Source organism: Hyla sarda, chromosome 1, assembly GCF_029499605.1.
Source record: "Hyla sarda isolate aHylSar1 chromosome 1, aHylSar1.hap1, whole genome shotgun sequence".
Lineage (NCBI taxonomy): Eukaryota > Metazoa > Chordata > Amphibia > Anura > Hylidae > Hyla > Hyla sarda.
The window spans coordinates 415,767,017-415,792,481 of NC_079189.1; the positions used below are offsets into that span (position 1 = coordinate 415,767,017).

The following is a 25,465-nucleotide window of genomic DNA, read 5'->3' on the forward strand; positions in this document are numbered from 1 at the left end:
CTGCTCTTGTCTCACGTCAACTCGAGATGCTCCTGGACATCCACTATTTAGTCAGTCTGGGAAAATGTTCTATGGGTACCCCCTCCCTGGTCTGTCCCCCCTCCATTACTTTACTATACAGCTGAATTGTACTTTGATATGGCTACCCTGACTCTGCTCAATGGTTGTTATATTGTTTTTATATTCTGCATGCACCACCTGCAGGTGATTACTTATATTGTTTTCTTAATTTTTTTTGTTATTTCACAAAAATCCAAATAAAATATGTTTATAAAAAAAAAAAGGGACATACCTACCTGAAGGGGGGACTACCTGCTTAAATGAATACTGTAGTGCAGTAGTGCAAAATAAGTTGATAGGGGATAAGTGATATATTGCTGTGAATCCGACTGCTGGGATCCCCCTGTGATCCCATGTACTGGGACCCAGCAGTCGGCATGAAGAGAGTGTCCCCAGCATGATGCGGCATCCGAAATGCCGCCTCCATGTATCTCTATAGGATATATGGGGGGGGGGGGCGTGCGTGCGTGCGTGCGTGCGTGCGTTTGTGCTGCAGCTGGTCTGCCAAATAAGTTTTTATTAATAAAGATACTTATTTACATACTATTTTGGTTCAAATTATTTTATGTACCAGGACAAGTTGATCGTCATGAGGGACAAGTAGATTGTGTTCCGTTTAACTCCCTTGGACAAGTAGTTTTTTTTATTTTTTTATTTCCACACTCCTGAGTAGTCATTAATTTATCATTTGCTAATTCTTTTTTTTAATATGCAGTTAAAATGCAATGACTTAAAAAAAAAAACTGCAAACATAGACCACCTTCACTGCTGCTCTTGAAACCTGCTTTATAAAGTGAGAAATGGTGTTTTAAAGTCATTTTGTTAGTTTTAGTGGACTTGCACATTATTTATTACACATTATAAATTATCTCATCGATATAGAAAGAAAGGCTGAGAGCACAATTCCAAAACTGTCCAGGTGCCAGCTAATCAGGTGAGTCAAGCTCAGAGCAATAAGACAGCAGCCGGGGCTACAGTATCTTTGCTACTAATGGGGTGCTAAGCTATAAAGTGCAGTGCTATGTAACAATTCATAAGAAAGAAAGGACTATCTTGCACTCACCGTTACTGTAGTTTTCATGTCACGATCATTCCATGCAGCAGAGAAGTCTGAGTGATGTGGGGAACTCGGAGTCAAACAGCCGTTTTCACACACAGCCAGAGGCCAGAAGAAGCACACGGCTGTGTGCAAAAATGGCTGTTTGCCTCTGAGCGCCCCGCATCACCCAGACCTCTCTGCTGCATGGAATGATCGTGACATGAAAGCTACAGTAACGGTGAGTGCAAGATAGTCCTTTCTTTCTTATGAATATTCTGTGTTCACCAAAAAACCTGCAACAAAAGGGACTTTAAAAATGACATACAAGAAAACTCAGTGATGAATCTCTCCCAATGTTTATGTGTGTCCCTTTTTCTGTTTAGATCCAGCATGTCTGGATTACACCTTGTGAAGAAAGGCAGAGAGCACAAGAAACTTGATCTCCATCGAGACTTCACTGTGGCTTCCCCAGCTGAATTTGTGACACGGTTTGGGGGTAACCGCATTATTGACAAGGTGCATAAGACTTTCTCATTTTTATGTTCATTGTTTGGTTAACAATCAAACTGCTTACATAAAGGAATATTAATATTCGAACAAAGTGTGAGATATTGATCGTGTTATGTTAAATATGATGGATGTAAAGTTTATACCCCCACTTACTGGACTAAAAATAATTTTGTTGGAGGAATTGGGTGTTCTTAAAGGGCTTTTCTCATTGTTGGACAACCCTCGTTATATCCAGTAATATGGGTCATATGCTTGTACAGTATAATGGATTGAAAAAAATGAAAGGGTCCTATAGTAATATGAATTGATGCTGTGGAGACAGGGTGACAATACTACCCCTAATACACTAACCCTTAAAGGTGTAATTTGGGACTGTGTAAAATGTACTGGGGTACATCTATATTTGTGGCCTGGCCCTGTGTTCCACTGGTCACAGAACTTAGTAGGCTGGAGCAGAGGACCAAGACCTGTTTAACTTACCGTATATACTCGAGTATAAGCCGAGTTTTTCAGCACGATTTTTCGTGCTGAAAACACCCCCCTCGGCTTATACTCGAGTGAACTCTCCACCCGCAGTGGTCTTCAACCTGCGGACCTCCAGAGGTTTCAAAACTACAACTCCCAGCAAGCCCGGGCAGCCATCGGCTGTCCGGGCTTGCTGGGAGTTTTAGTTTTGAAACCTCCGGAGGTCCGCAGGTTGAAGACCACTGCGGCCTTCAACATCATCCAGCCCCCCTCTCACCCCCTTTAGTTCTGTACAGTACTCGCCTCCGCTCGGCGCTGGTCCGGTGCTGCAGGACTGTCCGGAGAGGAGGTCGTCCGGTGGGATAGTGGTTCCGGGCTGCTATCTTCACCGGGGAGGCCTCTTCTAAGCGCTTCGGGCCTGGCCCCAGAATAGTCACGTTGCCTTGACAACGACGCAGAGGTACGTTCATTACCAATGTACTTCTGCGTCATCGTCAAGGCAACGCCTCTATTCTGGGCCCGAAGCGCGAGAAGAGGCGCCCCCGGTGAAGATAGCAGCCCGGAACCACTATCCCACCGGACGACCTACTCACCGGACAGCCCTGCAGCACCGGACCAGCGCCGAGCGGAGGTGAGTACTGTACAGAACTAAAGTGGGTGAGAGGGGCTGGATGATGTCGAAGGCCGCAGTGGTCTTCAACCTGCGGACCTCCGGAGGTTTCAAAACTACAACTCCCTGCTGGGAGTTGTAGTTTTGAAACCTCTGGAGGTCCGCAGGTTGAAGACCACTGAGGGCGGATGATGACAAGAGGATGATGAAGGGGGGGTGTGGGATGATGACAAGGGGATGATGAAGGGGGGGTGGGGATGATGACAAGAGGATGATGAAGGGGGGGTGTGGGATGATGAAGGGGGGTGGGGATGATGACAAGGGGATGATGAAGGGGGGTGGGGATGATGACAAGGGGATGATGAAGGGGGTGTGTGGGATGATGACAGGTGATGATGATGATGATGAGGATGTTAATGACGGGGGGTCTGGATGATGACAGGGGGGGATGATGATGATGATGATGTTAATGACGGGTCTGGATGATGACAGGGGGGGATGATGTATTTCCCACCCTAGGCTTATACTCGAGTCAATAACTTTTCCTGGGATTTTGGGTTGAAATTAGGGGTCTCGGCTTATACTCGGGTCGGCTTATACTCGAGTATATATGGTACATCCTTTAAGCACTGAGATTTCACATATTGCAATAACTATGCAGCATAGAATTTTTTATTTATTATTTGTTATAGAACCCCAACCCTTAAGTCCAATGCATACAGGCAGTTCCATGGTTACTATATATACTACAAGCTCAGCTTTTAAAGTGAACCATAGTTCAAGAAGCAGAAATTGCTGTTATTATAACATTGTTACAATTATCTTATTTTGTTCCTTACAGGTCCTAATAGCCAATAATGGCATTGCTGCTGTCAAATGTATGCGTTCTATTCGGCGATGGTCTTATGAAATGTTCCGCAATGAGAGAGCAATACGCTTTGTGGTTATGGTTACCCCTGAAGATCTTAAAGCAAATGCAGGTACGGTTACAGTAGCTGAGCAAATGATTAAATGTGATGTAAGGGAAAAGTGCCCATACTAAGCAAATTGCATTATAGTTTTTAAGAAAAATTACAACCTGTTTGTTTCCAATATGAAAATCCACTTACCTTGCAGATACAGTGTCGCTTGTGTTTTAAGCAATAGACTAGTGTAAACTGGTAATATAATTCTTATTACCAGTATTTTTGCAGGTTATACAATAGTTTGGTATTCATTAGAAGTTTTTCCATATGTTGTTTTCTTATTCCTATTTCATTAATCTGCTCTGCAGAATACATCAAGATGGCAGATCACTATGTTCCAGTCCCTGGAGGATCCAATAATAACAACTATGCCAATGTTGAGCTAATTGTTGACATTGCCAAAAGAATTCCAGTTCAGGTAAAAGTATAAGGTTTAGTCTGCTTGTAATGCTGCTTTGGCTGATAAGCTTAAACATAGTCTTATCAAGTAGTGCACAGAATGTAGAAATGTGAGCTTCTGTAAGGCAGTTATTTTCAGGCCTGACACTGGTTATTCATCCACTATCCATAAAAGTGACAAAGTTGCATCTTGCACCTGTATCTATATCCTTTCACTTTTCGAGTCCTGTTATATAGGCTGGTGCACACTGTAAACCAGCACAGTGCAGTAAGAGCTGCATACATGATTGCTGGATTGCTTGTGGCCCTTTGCTTGTTGGCCAAAAATCCGCTATTAGACAAGATGTGCAGCTGAGGAAAAATGTTTTTTTTTAACCTGTCAAAAAGAAGCGAGCGAGTAATCGCTGGCCCTATTACAGAGTGATATTAGTCTTTTTAGCCTATATTTGCCCACTGTAGTAGGAACCTATAAATCCAGGAATGTATTCTCATATCTGTTTGTAGTTATGAAGCAATTTTTCTACTAATATGGAGCAATTGGCATCAGCCTCATAGAAGTGTTTTACCCTCCTATGGGCCAACACAGTGAGATTATACATTGAACTTGATAGCCCTGTGTCTTTTCAGCCCCAACAAATATGTAACTACCGTAGTAACATTTACTGATATTATAATTGTGTGACTCTTTTATTGCTTTTTAACTAAATATCATGAATTGGGTTTTTTTTGCAGGCTGTGTGGGCTGGATGGGGTCATGCCTCAGAAAATCCCAAGCTTCCAGAACTTCTGCAGAAGCAGAACATTGCGTTCATGGGTAAGGTCACTTGGTTAAAAACTAGAAGATGTTTATGAGCTGGCTGCATGGAACTTTGAGACATTTTCCTGTCAATATATTAGTTTACATTTTAAAAGGGTTACCCATTGTATTGCATCTCAGTCCTTTCAGGTAAATTGGAGTGAGCTGCAGCACCAAAAACAGCCCCTGCCAAATGTTTATTTCTGAATCTGGTAAAAAATTATTGGAACTCTTCAGTCTGCCAAGAATTGGACCCCTATTTAATCTTATATTGATGACTATCAAGGGAATGACCCATTTAAACACTGCTTTTTCTTCTACCAATACCATAAACATCCTGATATAGTATACTTTATTTGATTGAATGTTTTTCAAATATTTAATTCACATGCTTTTTAAATAAAAATTTTTTTTTATTCTGATGGATACGTGCAAGTACTCACTTAAAGACTTAGGGTATAATAAATAAAAGCTATACTTCTATCATTTATCTTTCAATCTAGGACCCCCTAGTCAAGCAATGTGGGCACTAGGAGATAAAGTGGCTTCAACAATTGTTGCTCAGACTGTAGGAATCCCCACGATGTCTTGGAGTGGAGATGGTAAGATGTTTACCAATTATGTTAAGTATCTGCTTTTATTTGTAAACATTTATGGATTGTGTTTTGTGCTTTAGGTCTTACAATAGAATATGACTTGGCAGACAAGGAGCATCCAAGCATTATTGGCGTCCCTCCTGAAGTGTATGAACGAGGTTGTGTGAAAGATGTGGATGAAGGTTTAGAGGTAACGGTCACAGTTCAGATCACATTTGTTCTATATACTGGAGATTTAAGTTTGGACTATTCCTTGATCTATATCTCCAACATAAGACTTATAAGAACAAATCCCTATCCCATGCAGTATAAATCTTTTTGCAGTGTTCCACTGTATAGAAAACACTCTTGTGGCCTCTGTCAGATCAATGGAGGAATATTGCTACTTTTAGCATATGCACCTGTAGGTTTTCCAGTGCATAGTTCAAAGAATGCAGTATGAACATAAGCTTAGACACTTTGAGGGGCATTCATCAATATTTTACTAGTTTATATACTATTATAGATGTGAAAATTTGTCTAAGAATACACCTTCCTGCACCAAATTAATTAAGAATCGCTTGCCATTTGATGAATTTGGTGCACAGGAACGTTATTTGAGTCCTCCTTTATTTCCCACCTGTTCCTTCAGCATGCGGCACTGGAAATAAACTAAGCAGCCAAGCGTCAGGAAATGTAAACAGGCTGCCTCACTTGCCTGCTCGGCATAATCATCCTCCCCCTGCCACCCGTTATCCAAAATTATACTGCGGGCACAATTGAAGGTTGGGTGGGGGGGGGGGGGGGGGCATCAGAGGACGCACACAACGTCAGTTCTTTGGGGGGATGTGTTCCACCTGTCCCCCACAGTACTGATGCCCATGCTACTCGTTTAGACTGCTTTCCAGGGCTGAAGTGACATGGTGTGAGTTTGTGTGTAAATCACGGCGCTGCAACTTTTTTGAGACTTTCAGAGAAAAGTTCACACATAATGAATCAGTACACACTGCATAAAACTAGTCTAAAGCACTGCAAATGGTAATTGACTTTCAAACATAATCAAAAGTCTCACAAAAGTCGCATGGGAAGTGACTGAGACTTTTTGTGCGACAATTTTAGATAAAAAAAAAAAAAGTTTCTAAACAGCTTGATGAATTCCCCTCTTTATCCTTGATGATTATTCACTAAATGGAGTACTTAACATTATGTTCAGTTCATTGTAATGACACAGTTTATTGTTAAGTGTATAATGGCAATGTACAAAGATGGGGTGTTTATATATATATATATATATATATATATATATATATATATATATTGAATATATGTTGATTTTACTTGTTTTTCCAGTCTGCAGAAAGAATTGGTTACCCAGTTATGATAAAGGCATCTGAGGGTGGTGGAGGCAAAGGCATCAGAATGGCAGAGCGAGCAGAAGATTTTCCCAATCTTTTTAGACAGGTGGGAATTTGTCATGTAATTCTCAGTTTTTGTGATTCTGTAGCCTTGATGTGAACTTCATGGAAAAAACAAACTACACAATTTTCAATGCATACTCTGTTTGCTTTCCAAAGTCTGACCTACACCAGTAGATAATCACTATTAAACCACATTTTGTATTTATTGTAAGATCAATAGTGTTTGTAATCAACACTGAATTAGGACAATATTGAATACATCATATTTTCATTTGCTGTACAATATATTTATTTTTTCTCTTTGCACAGGTTCAAACAGAGGTCCCTGGATCCCCCATCTTTGTGATGAAGTTAGCTCAGCATGCCAGACACTTAGAAGTCCAAATATTGGCAGATCAGTTTGGAAATGCTGTTTCTCTCTTTGGCCGTGACTGCTCCATACAGCGTCGGCACCAAAAAATCATTGAAGAAGCGCCAGCCACTGTTGCTGCTCCATCTGTTTTTGAATATATGGAACAGGTATGTTCTTTTAATACGTACCCATAGATGTCAATGTAAAATATAAACAATTAGGATATTAAACAATTTGAATAAAAGGATGTACGTTACAACATAAGCTAATATTTGGTTGGACTAAACGGTTTGCTATTTTAAATGTCAAAATGTACTTCTCTGTGAGAACTTCATGTCTTTTGATACAAATAGGCCTGTTCTAAGCCTGATACTGTAAAAAGTTGCAAATTTCATAACTCTTTCATTTATGATGATCATCCAATGGACATATATGTTCTATTTGTTACCATATATTACCTTGCCTCATACACAGTGTGCGGTTCGCCTGGCGAAGATGGTCGGCTATGTTAGTGCAGGTACTGTGGAATATCTTTACAGTGAAGACGGAAGCTTCCACTTTCTGGAACTGAACCCTAGACTGCAGGTGGAACATCCCTGCACTGAAATGATTTGTGATGTCAACCTTCCAGCTGCCCAGTTGCAGGTATGAAATAAACGCTGATGATATTTCCCACAATTTTTATTTATTTTTTCAATAATTTTTTTTTTATGAATTTCAGGCTTACAGTAGCCATGGCTGGCAGCCAGTAAAAGCTTTACATTACTATTTTTACAAACTGAAGTAAAATAATATTTGGACATTGCCCTATTAAAATGTCAGCTTAGGTGCTTTCTTCTGCTAAGAGCAATAGACACCATTGCTAGGGTGTCAAAAAGTTCTTGTGGTCAGGTCCAAAATTCTTCACCGAGGTTACATGTTCAATTTTTGAAATACTATCACAGACTGTTTTGATATTTACCTCAGAAGCTACTCTCAAATCATAAATTCAAAGAAACAAAATAGCTAAAATTAATCTTTTATCACAAAAATGCAAAAACACAGACACTAAAGTTAAAAATAAGTACCGGTTACAAACAACACTAAAGATATGACCTTACCAGTATCTTTAGTGTTGTTTGTAACCGGTACTTATTTTTAACTTTAGGGTCTGTGTTGTTGCATTTTTGTAATAAAAGATTAATTTTAGCTATTTTGTTTCTTTGAATTTATGTTCAATTTTTGGTTAGCACTCAAAAGGGAATCTGTCAGATGGTTTCACATAGTGTCACTAATCAAAGTGCCAGGTAGGAGTTAACAGCACCTTCACAGGCATACCTTTTACATTTGTGAACTTTTTATTTTATGAGCCAAAACAATTAGCTTTTTGTTATATTTGTCACACAGGTCTGATTATCTCAAGTGCCCAGCATTTCCATTACCTACGCTGTGTGCCTCTTCCTACTGTGTTTAAAAAAAAAACTTTTTTATTACAAATCTAGGTTCATAGAGAAGCATAGTGAAACTATGCTATTGAACACCGTACAATAATGTTGATTGAAATCAGCTGTGTACCAACAGAAAGCAAAATAAACTTTTGTAAACCAGACATAACAAATCAAAATAAACTTACTAATTGAGAGGGATATTTAATCAAAACCTGTCTTGAGGAAGAGTGGTGCAGTTGCCCATAGCAACAACTCAGATTGCTTATTCTGAGACCTTTTAAAAAAAAAAAATGAAAAAACAATCTGGTTGCTTTGGACAACTGCACCACTCTTCCTCATCACAGGTTTTGATAAATCTCCCTTATAAACTATTAAAAGTGCCCACGTGTTCACTTAACTCTCTTTGCATTGAAATAGCATTGCATCCAGAAAAAGCATCTCATGCAAGAAGATCCTATGATGATGGGACCATTCCTCCCCATCCAGGACAGACAAGTCTCAGGTGTATAACTGTCAGAGCAAGTCATGATTATGGGCAATAGATCCAGCACCTTAGTCCAACATTAGCACAGGAATGGGCAATCCCAAATTAAGCTTTCTCCTGCATTTGATCGCCAACCTCTGTACTGTAGGTGATGGAAATGATGGGCACTTGAGGTGTTTGGCCTTGCCCTCTCGGCACTTGTTACTCAAAAATCAAACAAAAAGCTTCTTGTTGCTGTGACGACTTAAACTACATGAAACCATCTGAAAGATCTATTTTAAAGGGGTTTTTAATATAGAAATTGCATAGTAAAATACTGCTAGGATATTCTGAGTTTGAGTGGTACCATCAATACCAATGGTTAGAGCAACTCTCTGCAGTACCTGACCTGGGTGTGCTTTACACAAACAGCCCATTGATTTTACTGGGCACCATAAATAGTGCCTAATTCTCCTTAGGATACTCTACAGCTCACAGCTAATGGATCCCATCAAGGGGCTTCTTTTTCAGAGATCCCGGCTAACAAAAGGGGAATGTCCAAAGCAGACAACACCTTTTAAGCATCCAGTTGGGAATTGTTCAATAAGCAATATATTTTCTACAATATTTTCTACAAGAACGTAGACATACAGCTAGTCATTATGCTCATCATGATAAAATAACATAATATAAAAATGTGTTATCAGGTAGAGTTCCTACATGAAGGAACAATAGTAAAACATTTTTATCAAATATTATTCCTGATCCAGATTTCCATGGGAGTCCCCTTGTACAGGATAAAAGACATAAGAGTGCTGTATGGAGAGTCTCCATGGGGAGATTTCCCTATATGTTTTGAGAACCCCACCAATGCACCAAATCCAAGAGGTCATGTCATTGCTGCCAGAATAACCAGTGAGAACCCTGATGAGGTAAGCTATTGATAACCTAATATTTATTGATGTTTGAAGGGTTAGCAATTTAGTTATGCTGATGCCAGCTAAAAACGTGTATATTTATGGGTGAAAAAGTGCTGTCCCTGCAGCTATTGAGTAGTCCAAATACAGGAAGTGAGGACAGGACAAGCAGGGATCTGTGCAGGCTCCTGGCTTGTCAATCATCCTCATGTGTGAGCCCATAGCAGGTCACAGAGCCTCACTGCACAGAGCCCTGCTTGTCCACCCTCACTTCCTTTATTTGGACTCCTCATAGAGACACAAAGGCAATAGCTGCAGTGTCAAAAAATATGCATATTTTTTTAACCGATGTATATTACAAATATACATCTAATGGTGTTATCTATAAATAGTTTTTGTTGATGAGAGATACACTTTAACGAGATGTCTTTATCCAGGTACATGTACCATATTGTTATTAATTGTATCAAGCAGGCCTTAACATTCATGTTTTTTTTATTTATTTATTTATTTTTTTCCTTACAGGGTTTCAAGCCCAGTTCTGGGACAGTTCAGGAACTTAACTTTCGGAGTAGCAAAAATGTGTGGGGATACTTCAGTGTGGCAGCTGCTGGTGGACTACATGAATTTGCTGATTCTCAGTTTGGCCATTGCTTCTCCTGGGGAGAAAACCGTGAAGAGGCTATCTCGTAAGTAGTGAAATTAAAATCCTGCTAAGCCTTAATGGGGTACACTGTTGCCAAACCTTTTTTTTAAACATTATCCCCAGGCTGCCTGCATATAAAACAAAAACCCGGACTTGCCTTCCGCCACTCTCACAGTGCCTGGTAGCGCTGCTCCTGTTCTCTGGCCCCGGTCTTCTTTGTTGCTGGTGGTGGACACATTAATCTGCACTGAGCTAATCACCAACCGCAGCGATGTTCCTCCACAGCTGCTGATTGTCTGAGCGGCAGAGTGATGAATTGAGCCCTGGCACCAGGAAGAAGACCAATTCTCACTTCCTCCTAGCCAATCACCAATTGAGGTGTGACATCACTGTGGCCAGCGATTAGCTGAGCACACTTTGACGTGTTGACCACCTGCAACAAGTACGAAAGCTCTGGGCTAGGCAGGTAAGTCTGGGTTTTGGTTTTATATATCTGCATCCTAGGGATAATTTTTTTTTTTTTTTTTAAAGTTCGACAGCGGACTACTCCTCTAAAGAATTTTTTTGACTTGATTGATTGTAGTCTTCATCGTTTTGGAATAGTAATGCAGATATACAGTAACTTGGTCACATAGTTTTGTGTTCTGTGTTCTGCATGTAGCAGCCAGAATAATCTATATTATAATATTGAGACAGATAGAGGGGCACTTCCCCCATAGGGGCACATAGGAAAGTAGGGTAGGCATAGTGGGGGAGCCATGGTCACATGCCTCTCTATCTGCCTACATCTTAGAAATGGGAGCGCCATTCTGACAGGATACAAGGCTGGCAGGACAAAAGGGCAGGACTTAACTAATTTGTAGGCTGGAGCATAACTTCAGAAAAGTAGTTATTAGAGACGTTATTATCGGTATCCTCAGTAATATGCATTTTGCTCAGTAAAATGCATTTTACACTGTTATTAGGTCACCCCTCAGCTGACCTCATTATAATATTCTTTCAGTTTCTGGAACAATATATGTAATGGGAAAATTGTTCTAAGTTTACAGGGGGACAGTAGAAAAATAGATTAGCCTTTTAATAGGGATAATGGGCTTTTCATTAATGGATACTGCACACCAGCAATTTGTGAAATGATTTATTTTACACAGTATTTTCTTGCTTTCACAGGAACATGGTTGTGGCTCTCAAAGAGCTGTCTATACGAGGAGACTTCAGGACAACCGTAGAATACCTCATCAAGTTACTGGAGACCGAGAGCTTCCAAAATAATGAAATTGACACTGGGTGGCTGGATCACCTGATTGCAGAAAAAGTCAGGGTAAAGACTATTCTTATTTTCCACTTAAAGGGAACCAATCATGAGATTTCACCATATAATAACGTGTGATAACGCGTTATATATGGGGAGATGTTTCTGCCTGCAGGGATGTTTAAAAGTTTCCCTCGCTGACCCTGTAAGTAATCTCCTGGGCGGGGAGCTATATTCACCTAGTACCATATCCTCTGCTGTAATCACGCCGCCACAGCGTGATGGACAGCCCGGGCACCGCCCACATCTGTGCTCTCCTCTGTTTGCCTAGGGAGCAGAGCAGTAAGAGGGGCTGTCCATCATGCTTAGGGGGCACCTTTATGGCCAGAGCAACAGGACTAGGTAACTATAGCTCCCTAGGACTAGGTAAGTATAGCTCCCTAATGGGATGGAGGGGGTAACTTACAAACTTAAAGCATTACTGTAATTAGTAAGAAAAAAAAAAATGCTGCCTAAATCAGTGTAGTAATGTGCCCTAAGACCTGTGTGCATAATAATATGTATGTGTTAATAATTAAAATACCTTTTGATCTATGTATATCTGTGATCAGCCTTCTGAATTTCTCTCAGAGGCCTGGGGTGTTTCCCGTGGAGTATGATGAGCTCCCCCCCTGTCACGAGGTCTGCACAAACATTTTTACACTTTCTGCCTAAATGCATGCTTTATATCAGTGTTTCCCAACCCAGTCCTCAAGGCACACCAACATTCCGGGTTTTTTCAGTTACTCCATTGGAATAGAACAGGGAAAAATTTTAATCCTGGACTGTTGGTGTGCCTTGAGGACTGGGTTGGGAAACACTGCTCTATATAACTGTAATGCAGCCATGTAAAACTATATGCATTTTCACATATGCTTTGTGACCACAGTGCATGCTTTTTATAACCCTAAAGCAGCCATGTGAACCATTATGGTGCAGATACACAAGAAATAAGTTCATAAAATGACCAAAGAAAAAACATTTTGCATATAAATATTAGTTTACCACTTTGTATTGCTTGTCACTGTACATGTGAATGCTTCTCCTCAATAGGCTACAAGCTGTCTCCTCACACAGTTGAAAGCTGGATTATACACTGTACTGAGTGAGCAGAGGAGAGAGAAAACCACACCTCCACTCCCCATCCCTTCAGAATTTCATTCCTTTTCTTAGTAACCAGGACCAAGGAGCCCCTAGATACCGGGGTTCATTTTCAAAATTAAAGAGACAGAGACCCCTAGTGGTCATGTTTTTAAACATCTTTTTCACATCATTAGCAATAAAAAAAAATTTATGAAGTATATTAGGAAAATGCTTAGTTTTTAAGAAAGTATTCATTCGAAAAAGGTTGTTTCTAACGACAGTAACGCTTTAATATAACCACCATTCCTGAGGGCACAAAACTTCCCCCGGGGATGGTGAGGATAAAATTTTTACCATATGTAACCAGTTGCCAAGCGTTATATATGGTAAAATCTAATGCTTGGTTCCCTTTAATTGTTTCTTCCTGTATCTAAAAGTTACCTTGCACAATTAGATCATTGTTGAGCGAACCTATAGATTTTATTGTGATTGGCTGACTGTATGCTGGCCGCCAGAACCTAAATTGTCCCTTTATTTTGTAACAAAAGGGGTGCTCAACTAGGGTTTCTAAGGTAAAAGTCCCCTAATTATTGTATTTCTCAGGCAAGTTGAATGCATAGTGCACTGGCAACATTATAAAACAAAAGTAACTATTCAGATGTCAGAGCTGAATCAATATTTCAGCACTGGCATGCTTTCTCCAATAAGTTTGTACTGGTGTCTAAAAGCCCCCAGCATGAACCCAGCAATAGTCATGCCAACGGATGTTTCCACGATTTTCAAACTGCTGTTTCTCTTCATTAACTGTATAGGGAAAGTGGTAGTTTGAAACGGTGTTGAAGCCTATGAATAGTTACTCTTTCGCACCCACTAATAATAATACTGTTTGTGGTCCAAAAACATTTTCCAGTCAGTGGACTGGGCAGCTGGTATTGAGTGTAGTATGGAGAAGTTTATATAAGTTTACTTTCCATGTTTTTCTAAGGCTGAGAAACCAGATGTGATGCTAGGAGTGGTCTGTGGTGCTCTCAATGTTGCAGATGCCTTGTTTCAAACCTGTATGAATGAGTTCCTTCACTCATTAGAAAGGTAAAGTATTGCTTTTTTCTTCTCTTCTATGTATTATTTTGTTGCTCTGGGAGCATGGACAGTCAGTGAACATTTAGTTGTCATAGTTTTATCAAGTATTCAAGCGGTCCACATAATTTATTCAGGAAAACTAGTTTTCAATGTATTATCATAGTATGCTCCTTGAGTCCTGAATCTTTTTTGGTATTTTGGTTAATGCCTCTTCTGTCCATCCAGTTGTCAGAGCGGTTATGGCGGCATGTGTATGCAAAGCAGCTCTTATGACACCATCTCAACATAGCCTTCACTTCATTTAGGAGTCTTAGAATGTGACTAGGAATGTATGCCAGGCCAAAAATCTCTCCTGAAATAAAGAATACAGTACTCATCTGCAGACAGCTGTTTTGGGGTTATTGTCTCTCATCAATACTGTTGAGTAAGCTGCTTTGCATATCCTTTCTGCCCACAATTCTCCGTTGTGCATGAATTGCCTATAACTAACTCTCCAAATGTCTTTAGGACGCTTTGCTCAAGGAGAAACATGATTCTTCTTATGTTGTAGATTTCTTCATACATTACTGATGTATTTGCTCTAGGCTGCCTGTATATCTAGGTTGGCAATCTACATTGTAAGCTTTACATTGATATATTTATGATTCATTTTTAAATACCTACCAAAGTTTTATAATATTTTTTTCTAGAGGTCAAGTACTTCCTGCAGCCACACTACTTAACACTGTGGATGTGGAGCTTATCTCCGAGGGTGTAAAATATACTCTAAAGGTAAAATAGTTTCATTTGTGTCTCTCTTTTAACTGCTATAAGTTGCATAGGAATATGTCATTAAATGGGCACGGTCATTAAAATTAACAAATTTATGTGTAAAAATTTTTCCAATATATTTGTTAAAATTTTTTTTGTTTTCTATGTGTATTTCTACTGGTCCAGAATGCATTTTTCACACAGACTTTAGACTTCTGCTTGCCGGACAGAAGTCCAAAGTCAGGAAATGCAGTCTGGACCAACACTCCCCAGAGCTCGCTCTCTGCCTGCATATGAAACAGGCAAGAACAAGCTCCGAGCATGGGCAAGCGCGGTGCAACCAATTAACAAAGCCCCGCACCCTGCCTTTCCCTCCTGACATGTACTGAGCCCGCAGCGCATGACCGGGGATGCGGCAGGGCCCGGGATGCAGCATCGGCAGGTCTATGCTATGATCTTCCTCCTCTCTGTATAGCACGTGCAGTGCTAAACGGAGAGGAGGAGACTCAGTAGCAGCCTGCCGAGCGGGGGATGAATCATCTATGCATGCTTCCGAGAGGGAGCGCAACATAGATGAGGAAGGGGCGAAAGTGAGATTACGTCACACCTGCCGGGCCAAGCCCCTTTCCTCCCTCAACTAAGCCCTGGACAGTGAGCAGGCTGAGAGGCCAGTAAAAAGGGGTCGTTTTTGGAAAAAAAAAGCAGGATGATGCTAATCATGACTTGGGGACAGATGTAAGAGTGATTTAGGGATAGATTACTTTGACTGGTACTCTTTAAAGGGCTATTCCCATCTCACACATCCTGTGGCTATGCCATAAATGTCTGATAGTTCCTGGTTCCAGAGGTGGGACGACATCTTGGGGCCACCACAAACAGGCTGAACTGGGATGTGGGTTTCCTTGATCTAGAAAAAGGTATAATGTTTGAGTTGGGAATAAACTGTATTTTGCATCACTAGCAGTCAACAGTATATTGCAAATAAAAACTGTGTTGCAAAGTATTGCAAATGTGTACATAGAATTATGCTCATGGATTTGCAGTCTGACTGTGGGAAAGATACATTTCTTGCAACCCTGTAATTTAAGTTAATTACTCTTTTTTTCTTTGTAAGTAGTTACCTCATGTAGAAATGTACTTATATTACCTGAATATGTAATAAAAATATATGTAGTATTAAAAGGGGGAATTCCAGGGGAAAATATATATATTTTTTAAATCATAATTAAGCTAAACAGATTTGTAAATTACGTCATTCTCTATCGGCTCCATTGGGGGACACAGACCGTGGGTGTATGCTGCTGTCTCTAGGAGGTGGGACACTATGGTAATAAAAAAGGTCGGCTCCTCCCAGCAGGATATACCCGCCTTCAGGCCCTGAGCTAATCAGTTTAAGCTTAGTGTCTGAAGAAGGTGGACATGGTCTGGAATTCTCCAGACCAGGTCTTCTGATTTTTTTTTTTTCCTAGTATAGGGACGTGTTTAGTTTTTTATTCCTTTTTCTTTCCTGTTTTCAGGTGGGGACTCAGGGACTCCGGTTCCCTGTTTCAGCATTGCGAGTAAGGGGCACAAACATTGCGTATATTCGCTGTTCACCCCCCCTCGCCAACGGTCAGCGCCTGGGTTGGTACCTCATGGGTCCTGGTCCCCATATTCCCCTGCTCGCCTCGCTCGCGCATAGCAGCCAGGCGTGATGCAGGTGACTAAAACTGACTGAAGACTTCACTGAAGACTCCATTAGGTAAGTTCTTTCCCCCCTCTGACTGAGGTAAGTACTTTCCCCCCTTTTCTTCTTAGGTACGGTCTTGCAACCTCTGGAGACCCCCTGTTTTTGGCCCACCTTTCAGGTTAAGGAGCTGACTTATACAGGGGCTGGACTTTTATTCTGGGGGAGCAGTGGCACCTTAGGGGGCATGTCATCTATGTTTTACATTGGGCACTTCACTGTGTGTGTGGTTACTTGCGGCTGTGTCCGCAGCGCCTTTTAGGCGGCTGACAGCCGCGGTGTTGGTACGGGCCAGGCGCTCTCAGCGCCGGCTTACTTTCACCTTCTCCGGCAGCGCCTTGTATGCGGCTGACAGCCGCGGCGCTGGTACGGGCCGTGCGCTGTCAGCGCCGGCTTACTTCACTTTCTCCGGCAGTCTCTGCCTGCGTATTAGGCTGCCCGCTCTATTTCCCCGAGCGCATATGCAGCTGACATGTGCGCTCGGGACAAGGAGCGGGCGCCGTTACAGCTTCTTCTCGGCCAGTCTATAGCTCCGCCCACAGGGCTGTCGGAGCTCTTCAGAGGTGCGAAGTAGCCTCCAATCAGCGCGATTTTCAGTTAGGAGGGGCCAATTATTTAGTGCCTCTGCTTCAGGCACACCCCTCTCTCTCTATTGGCTAGCCTGTTTCTCACACTAGCTGCTTGGAGCCGTTCTTCTCACTGCAGCTGCCAGGGGACACAGACTAGGGTGAGAAAGTTCCTGTCTTTTTTCTCATTATGTCTGTACCCAGAGCTGTTCCTCCCTCTAAACAGAAACCTGGTTCGTCAGTGACTTATTTTGTCTGTAAGCACTGTAATACCAAGATGCCTGGCTCTACTGAGCCCACTTGCCCTGCCTGCTCCACTGCTCCCCAGACCCCCTGGTACCCCCTGATGCCCTTTTGGTTCCGGTGGATTCAGCTGCTCCACCAGCCTGGGTTTCTTCCCTGACCCAGTATATGGCTGACTTGACCTAAGTCTCCCGTTCGGTGGCTGAGGCCTCCCGGGAAGTGGTGTCCGCCTTGAAGGGGTCTTCCTTGCGCAGGGCCTCTGAGAGGGCCCGCTTCTCGTCTCCACATACTTCACACTGTCACAAGTGTACTAGGGGTGCCTCGTCTGACTCTTCCATTGAGTCTTCAGATAGACGTGGGCGTTAACCTCGTGGGTCCCGCCCCCCTGTCATCTGGGCACAAACGTCGCTCCTCCAGAGGACGTTCTCGGAGTCACCGCTCTGCCACGCCAGAGCCGTGTACCCAGTCAGGATCGCCCCCCTCCAGGACTGCCTCTACTCGTTCACATTCTCCGGGTGAACTGGCGGACGAGGCTTCCGACCCGGCATCTGACTCAGACTACCGCTCGGATTCAGTTGAAACGGTGAACTCATTGGTGACAGCCATAAGAGATACCTTTCACTTAGAGGACCCAGGATCTTGAGATGTCACTCCAGGAGTATCCTGTCATCGTGCTAAGCCAGCACCTCAAAGGTTCAGCTCTCACGCTGACTTTGACGACATTCTGGAATCTGCATGGAAACATCCAGACAAGAGGTTCCCGGAAATCTTTGTCTCTAAGGTGGTTTCCCCTCCCTCAGTGGATCCACCAATCTCTCGGATCTCTAAGGCGACTACACTGCCACATGCCGCTGCCTTCAAGGATTCCACGGACAAGAAGGTAGAATCCTTAGCGAAGTTTGCCTCTGAAGCAGCTGGCTCTTCTCTTCTTCCCATCTTCACCTCGACATGGGTGTCCAAGGCCCTGTCGGAGTGGTGCCAAAAGCTCCATCAGGATATCTTAGTGGGATCCCCCCCAGAGGATCTATCTGCTCTGGCTCTCCAATGCTCTAAAGCTGGGGACTTCCTGTGTGCAGCTTCCATGCAGTCAGCCCGTTGTTCTGCCTTTGCTTTGGGTCACCTAGCGGCTCTCCACCGCTCTATGTGGCTTAAAGCTTGGAATGCGGATGCTGCTTCCATAAGGTCTCTCACTGAGCTTCCTTATACAGGTGGCCATCTTTTTGGCAAGCGCCTTGATGAGATTATCTCTGAGGCGACGGGAGGTAAGAGTTCCTTGTTGCCTCAAAATAAGGCTCACCCTACTTCCTAAAGGAAGTCCTCTTCCTTTTGGACCTTTGGCTCCAGCAAAGGGTCCGGGCAGACGCCTTCGCGTGACAAGAGGGCTCCCTCGTTCCGGGCACGCCCGTCTTGGAAGTCGGACTCCAACCGGTCCGGCCGTTTTGCGCCAAAATCAGGCAACCACAAACCCACTTCTGCATGAAGTGAGGCCCCCACCCGCGGTTTCTTCTCGGGTGGGAGGTCGTCTCTTACTTTTTCGAGACATCTGGACCTCACACATTCAGGACTCTTGGGTCAGGGACGTGGTGTCCAACGGTTACCGAATCGAATTCGCCTCCCTTCCGAGGGATCGCTTTTTTTCGATCCCGGGCCCCCCGGTGTCCTTCTCTGGCGGAGCAATTTCGAGAGGCTCTCCGTCTCTGCTTCTCCAGGGGGTTATCGTTCCCGTTCCTCCAGGGGAACGGTTTCGGGGTTTCTATTCAAATCTTTTTGTGGTTCACAAGAAGGACTGTTCTGTGCGTCCAATCCTAGACCTCAAGCGTCTCAACCGTCATCTTCTTATCCGCCACTTCCGAATGGAATCTCTCCGTTCGGTGGTGGCGTCACTGGAACAAGGGGAGTTTCTTTCATCGGTGGACATCAAGGATGCCTACCTCAATGTGCCAATATTTCCAGGCCATCATCTGTACCTCCGCTTTGCGGTTGCGTAGGGGCATTTTCAATTCGTAGCCCTCCCCTTTGGTATGGCCACGGCTCCTCGGGTCTTTACCAAGATCCTTGCGCCAGTTATGGGCCTGTTACGGTCGAGGGGAGTCTCGGTGATACCCTACCTGGATGACCTTCTCATCAAGGCTCCAACCAGAGCCCAGACTCTGGAGAATGTGGACGTCACTCTCCACACTCTGGATCGCTTCGGGTGGATTGTCAACCAGGACAAGTCAGTCCTCTGTCCTACCCAATCTCTAACCTTCTTGGGACTTCGCTTCGAGGCGGCCTCTGCCTGAATTTGCCTCCCGCCGGACAAACGTCTGGCGCTTCTGTCGGGCGTCCGCTCCCTTCGGACCCAGGTCTCAGTCCCCATCCGCACTTGTATGGAAGTCCTGGGTCGGATGGTGGCAACTATGGAGCCCGTACCCTTTGCCCTGTTTCATTACCGCCCCCTTCAACTGGCGATTCTCTCTCGATGGGACAGGTCTCCTCTGTCCCCCGATCGTCAGATTGTTCGCCCTCGCATGGTCCTTCAGTCTCTGCTTTGGTTGCTCCCCCCTTCTTCTCCAATGGCGGTCATTTCTTCACCTTCACTGGCAGGTTGTTACAACGGATGCCAGCCTGTCGGGCTAAGGCGGTGAGTTCAGGGATTTTACGGTTCAGGGACTTTGGTCTCCCCGAGAGGCCCTTCTTCCGATAAACATATTGGAATTACGGGCGATTCTTCTTTTTCTTCTTCATTGGGAGTCCCGGCTTCAGTCCCGTCATGTCCGTGTCCAGTGGCATACATAAATCGACAAGGCAGCACTCGCAGCTCGGCAGCCATGGCCGAGGTGACCAAGATTCTCATCTGGGCGGAAAGCAATGTTCCGGCCATTTCGGCGATTCACATTTCGGCGATTCACATGCTCAACTGGGAAGCGGTCTTCCTCAGTCGGTCCTCACCCGACCCCTGTGAGTGGTCTCTACATCCAGAGATCTTTGCGCAACTCTGCGACCTCTGGGGCATTCCGGACGTGGACCTCTTCGCGTCCCGACACAATCGGAACATCCTTCCTTTTGTGTCCAAGTCCCGGGACCCTCAGGCTCTGGCCGTGGATGCCCTAGTGATTCCTTGGCGGGGTTTGCCCTACCCTATCTGTTCCCTCCCCTTCCGCTCCTTCCCAGGGTTCTGAGGAAGTTCAAAATAGAGGACGTCCCCGCCATTCTGGTAGCTCCAGATTGGCCCCGAAGGTCGTGGTACACCGACGTAGTCAGGCTCCTGGACGAAGCTCCACTGCGCCTTCAGCTCCATCCGGACCTGCTCTCTCAGGGTCCTCTTTGCCACCCCAATTTACAGTCGCTGCATTTGACGGAGTGGTGGTTGAGACTGCGGTTTTGAGGGCCCGCGGGTTCTCTTCCCAAGTCATTCACACCATGCTCAGGGCTCGTAAGCCCTCCTCCGCAAGAATTTACCACCGTACTTGGCGGTCTTATTTTCGTTGGTGTGAAGCGCAGGACATATCCCCTGTAACCTTCTCGGTTCCCCGTCTTCTTTCCTTTTTGCAGTCGGGTTTGGAACTGGGGTTGTCTCTTAGTTCCCTTAAAGGTCAGGTTTCGGCCCTTGCTATTCTTTTCCAGCAGCCCCTGGCTTCTAATTCTCATGTCCGGACCTTCCTTCAAGGAGTGGCGCATGCTGTTCCTCCTTACCGGTCACCCTCTCCCCCTTGGGACTTGAATTTGTTTCTGAGTGCCCTCCAGGGTGCACCTTTTAAGCCCCTTAGAGAGGTGTCTCTCCGCCTCCTTTCTTGGAAAGTGGCGTTTCTTGTTGCTATCATCTCCATCCGGAGGGTGTCTGAATTGGCAGCTCTCTCCCGCCATTCTCCGTTTCTGGTGATCCACCAGGACAAGGTTGTTTTCCGGCCAGATCCTTCCTTTTTGCCTAAGGACATTGTCCTCCCGTCTTTTTGTCCTGCTCCTTCTCATCCTAAGGAGCGCTTACTACACAGCTGGATGTAGTTCGGGCTGTTCGGTCTTATCTCTCAATCACTTCTTCGTTTCGTCAGTGTGATTCCTTTTTCGTCCTTACAGAAGGTCGTCGCAAGGGACAACCTGCTTCCAAGGCCACCATTTCTCGGTGGATTTGGTCCGCCATTTCGGAAGCCTATCGCTGTAAGGGGAAGATTCCTCCTTTCAGGGTTGTGGCTCATTCTACCCGTTCTGTTGGGGCATCCTGGGCTCTCCAGAATAGAGCCTCGGCCTCGCAGATTTGCAAGGCGGCTACCTGGTCATCTTTGCACACTTTCTCGAGGTTCTACCGAGTTCATACTTTTGCATCGGCTGATGCTAGTCTGGGTCGTAAAGTGTTGCAGGCGGCAGTGGATCGGCCGTCTGCCTGACTGCTTATCTGCCCACCCAAGGGACGGCTTTGGTACGTCCCACGGTCTGTGTCCCACAATGGAGCCGATAGAGAAAAGGAGATTTTTGTTTACTTAATGTAAAATCTTTCTCTGAGGATCCATTGGGGACACAGCTCCCGCCCTTTTTGGGGTTTCCTTTTGGCTCTATGTCCGAGGGTGTGTTCAGTTATGTTTTTTCTTCTTGTTCTCGGACAGTTTGGGGTTTTTCTTTGACCTGTTGGTCTCCTCCTATTGCTCTGGAACTTAAACTGATTAGCTCAGGTCCTGAAGGCGGGTATATCCTGCTGGGAGGAGCCGACCTTTATTACCATAGTGTCACACCTCCTAGAGACAGCAGCATACACCCACGGTCTGTGTCCCCCAATGGATCTTTTGAGAAAAAGATTTTACAGTAAGTAAACAAAAATCTCCTTATTTAAAAATCTTAATCCTTACAGTACTTATCAGCTGCTGTATATTTCAAAGGAAGTTCCTTTCTTTTTGAATTTCCTTTCTGCTGACACCTCTGTCCATTTCAGCAACTGTCCAGAGCAGGAGAAAATCCCTATAGCAAACCTATCCTGCTCTGGACAGTTCCTGAACAGAGGTGTCAGCAGAGAGCACTGTGGTCAGACCTTCCTCTGGAACATAACTTCCTCTGGAACATAACAGCAGCTGATAAGTACTGGAAGGATTTAGATTTTTAAATAGAAGTAATTTACAAATCTGTTTAACTTTCTGGCACCAGTTGATTTAAAAAAAAAAAAAATTGCCACTGGAGTACCCCTTTAAGGAAACTTTGGAAACATTTATTGTTTATCAATGTGTTATTCCAATGCAGATTGCCCGACAGTCTCTCACTACCTACGTGATCATCATGAATAACTCTCACATAGAAATAGATGTTCATCGTCTAAGTGATGGTGGTTTGCTGCTGTCTTATGATGGTAATAGCTACACAACCTATATGAAGGAAGAGGTAGATCGGTAAGTATGTGTCCATCACATCTACATATAACCTTAAAGGGATACTCTGGTTTTAGCAAATAGTTTTTCTTCAATATAATTTCTATATCAATGCTTTATAGTTAAGATCTCTGTTTGTGGCCATTCACTGGGGTCCTTTTATTGTTTACTTTTGTTGGATATAATCTGCTCTTGTCATATGATGGACACAGGGCTGATTTTAGTTAGGGCATGTCCACACAGGCAAAAACCATGAGAGGGGGGGTTCCCAGTGGCCGGATCCCCCCCCGCAATCATACATTTTATCCCCTATCCTTTCAGTAGGTAAAAGGATGTCTATGGGCGTAGTATCCCTTTAAGTTGGGATTACGACAACTTTTTTTTATTTTTTGTCTATTTAAGGGGTTGCCACTTTTTTTAATGGCTTTTTTATTTTATTATTATTATGTATAGAGTAGGAAATCCTACACTTTTATAATATACAGCCCTAGGTCAGATTTAAAGCCAGGATCCAGCACTGGAAGGGAACATTGGTGACAAATGTTTTTCAATTCTCTCTGCTTTTACAGCTACCGTGTCACAATTGGTAACAAGACCTGTGTTTTTGAAAAGGAAAACGACCCCACTGTACTGAGATCACCCTCTACTGGCAAACTGCTACAATATACAGCAGAGGATGGTTCGCATGTTAATGCAGGAGATTGTTTTGCAGAGATAGAGGTATTATTCTAAACAACATTTGTTTTTACCAATTTTTTCCTATAGGGAAGGTGTCACCAAATGTAATTTTTATTTTATTAGAGGTTACATACATTTTTCAAATTTTTTAAATATTTCTGGAAATATTAAAAAAAAATATTTACTTGCCACAAAATATGTACAATTAATTAATAACTTGTCATATTTCCTACTATTGACCAGCAGAGGCAGCTAACATGAGTAATCTGGTGAAGGGAAGCACCTTGTAAATTGACTGCTGCAAATCTGGCCTCACCAGTCTACACCTTCCTCTTGTGTCTGTGTACAAATGGAGAGGGGAAAGGGGGGGTTGTAGTTTTTTTTTATTCCATTGTGTGCACCTTTTGTTGGTATCTGCATAGTGGTAAAGTACAGACTACCAGATGACCCTTGCCTACTGTTTCCCACTGCCATACCTCTCTTGCCCACTGTCTTCTGCTGTCAAACCTCTCTTGCCAACTGCCTCCCGCTGCCAGACGTCTGTGCCCACTGCCTCCCGCTGCCAGATGTTTGTTGCCCACAACAGAGTAGTGACTGCAGCTTTGGAGGTTACGATGGGATAAAACGTTATGTAACAGCAGAATAGTGAGTGCAGCTTTGACGGTGATTGGAGGATAAGACATGATTTAACAGTAGAATACTGACTGCAGGTTTTGAGGCAACTGGAGGATGAGACATGATATAATAGCAGAATAGTGAGTGCAGCTTTGGAAGTGACTGGATGATAAGACATTATATAACAGCAGAATAGTGAATGCAGCTTTGGAGGTGACTGGAGGATAAGATGTTATATAACAACATACTGGTAAGTGCAGCTTTGAATGTGACTGGAGAATAAAATGTTATATAACAGCAGAATAGTGAGTTCAGCTTTGGAGGGGACTGGACCATAACTTTTGCTGTAACAGCAGAATAGTGAGTGCAGCTCTGGAGATAACTGGAGAATAAGACCTGATGTAACAGTAGAATACTGGCTACAGCTTTGGTGGCAATTGGAGAATGAGACATGATATAACAGCAGTTTTAGAGGCAACTGAAGGATAACACGTTGTTTAACAGCAGAATAGTGAGTCATAGCTTTAGAGGTGAATGGAGGATAAGACACAATGTAACAGCAGAATTGTAAGTGCAGCTCTGGAGGTGACTAGAGGATAAGACATTACATTAGAGGAATAGTGAGTGCAGCTTTGGATGTGACTGGAGAATAAGAGGTTATATCACAGCAAAATAGTGAGTGCAACTTTGGAGGTGACTGGAGCATAAGACCTGCTGTAACAGAATAGTGAGTACAGCTCTGGAGGATAAGACATTATGTAACAGTAGAATACTGACAGCAGCTTTGTAGGTGACTGGAGGATGAGATGTTGTATTACAGCAGAATAGTCAGTTCAACTTTGGAGGGGACTGGAGCCTAAGACCTGCTGTTACAAAGAATAGCGAGTACAGCTCTGGAAGTGACTGTAGGAGAAGACATGATGTAACAGCAGCTTTGGAGGTGACTGCAGGATAACACAGATAACAGCAGAATAGTGAGTGCAACTTTGGAGGTGACTGTAGTTTTATATAACAGTAGAATAGCGAGTGCAGCTTTGGAGGTGACTGGAATGATAAGATGTTATATACCAACAGAATAGTGACTGCAGCTTTGGAGGTGACTGAAGTGTAAGATGTGATGTAACAACAGAATATTGTTATATAGAGCATGATTCTCCACAGCTTGCTCTGGCCCCCATCCTCGGAGATGCATCTTGCTGTAAAGAAGTGGCGGATAGGGGATCAGTGCCCAAGCGATCTTCTGAACCGTGCCCCAGCTCTCCTCGTGCACGGAGTGGAGTGAACAAGCCATCTCCATGTGTTCTTCAAGGGAGCACCAGAAACAGCAGAGTATAGCGCTCCTGTTTCACCAGCACATGGAGAATGCATGGAGTGGTGTGACGAGGCTGCCCCATACACGAGTAAAGCATGGGTGCCATACAGGAGATAGCAGGGGTCCCATCGGTCAGACCCCCCTGCAAT

The 25,465-nt window shown here is 43.7% G+C and overlaps 1 protein-coding gene across 12 annotated transcripts in view; it reads left to right on the forward strand.

The window, feature by feature from the left end:
- Nucleotides 1–25,465, forward strand: part of ACACB (acetyl-CoA carboxylase beta) — a 153,866-nt gene that overhangs the window by 56,039 nt on the left and 72,362 nt on the right. For 8 of the 12 annotated variants that reach the window (XM_056528828.1, XM_056528830.1, XM_056528838.1 and 5 more), the window contains 16 exons: nucleotides 1,483–1,615; nucleotides 3,526–3,664; nucleotides 3,958–4,067; nucleotides 4,781–4,862; nucleotides 5,348–5,446; nucleotides 5,521–5,630; nucleotides 6,770–6,880; nucleotides 7,147–7,356; nucleotides 7,664–7,834; nucleotides 9,850–10,011; nucleotides 10,522–10,685; nucleotides 11,813–11,963; nucleotides 14,002–14,105; nucleotides 14,786–14,867; nucleotides 22,587–22,732; nucleotides 23,281–23,431. In XM_056528828.1, coding sequence (XP_056384803.1) covers nucleotides 1,483–1,615; nucleotides 3,526–3,664; nucleotides 3,958–4,067; nucleotides 4,781–4,862; nucleotides 5,348–5,446; nucleotides 5,521–5,630; nucleotides 6,770–6,880; nucleotides 7,147–7,356; nucleotides 7,664–7,834; nucleotides 9,850–10,011; nucleotides 10,522–10,685; nucleotides 11,813–11,963; nucleotides 14,002–14,105; nucleotides 14,786–14,867; nucleotides 22,587–22,732; nucleotides 23,281–23,431 — 2,125 coding nt within the window. Of the gene's footprint in view, nucleotides 1–942; nucleotides 995–1,482; nucleotides 1,616–3,525; nucleotides 3,665–3,957; nucleotides 4,068–4,780; nucleotides 4,863–5,347; nucleotides 5,447–5,520; nucleotides 5,631–6,769; nucleotides 6,881–7,146; nucleotides 7,357–7,663; nucleotides 7,835–9,849; nucleotides 10,012–10,521; nucleotides 10,686–11,812; nucleotides 11,964–14,001; nucleotides 14,106–14,785; nucleotides 14,868–22,586; nucleotides 22,733–23,280; nucleotides 23,432–25,465 lie in introns of all 12 variants that reach the window. The other 4 variants (XM_056528836.1, XM_056528832.1, XM_056528835.1 and 1 more) reach the window with 1 other exon arrangement.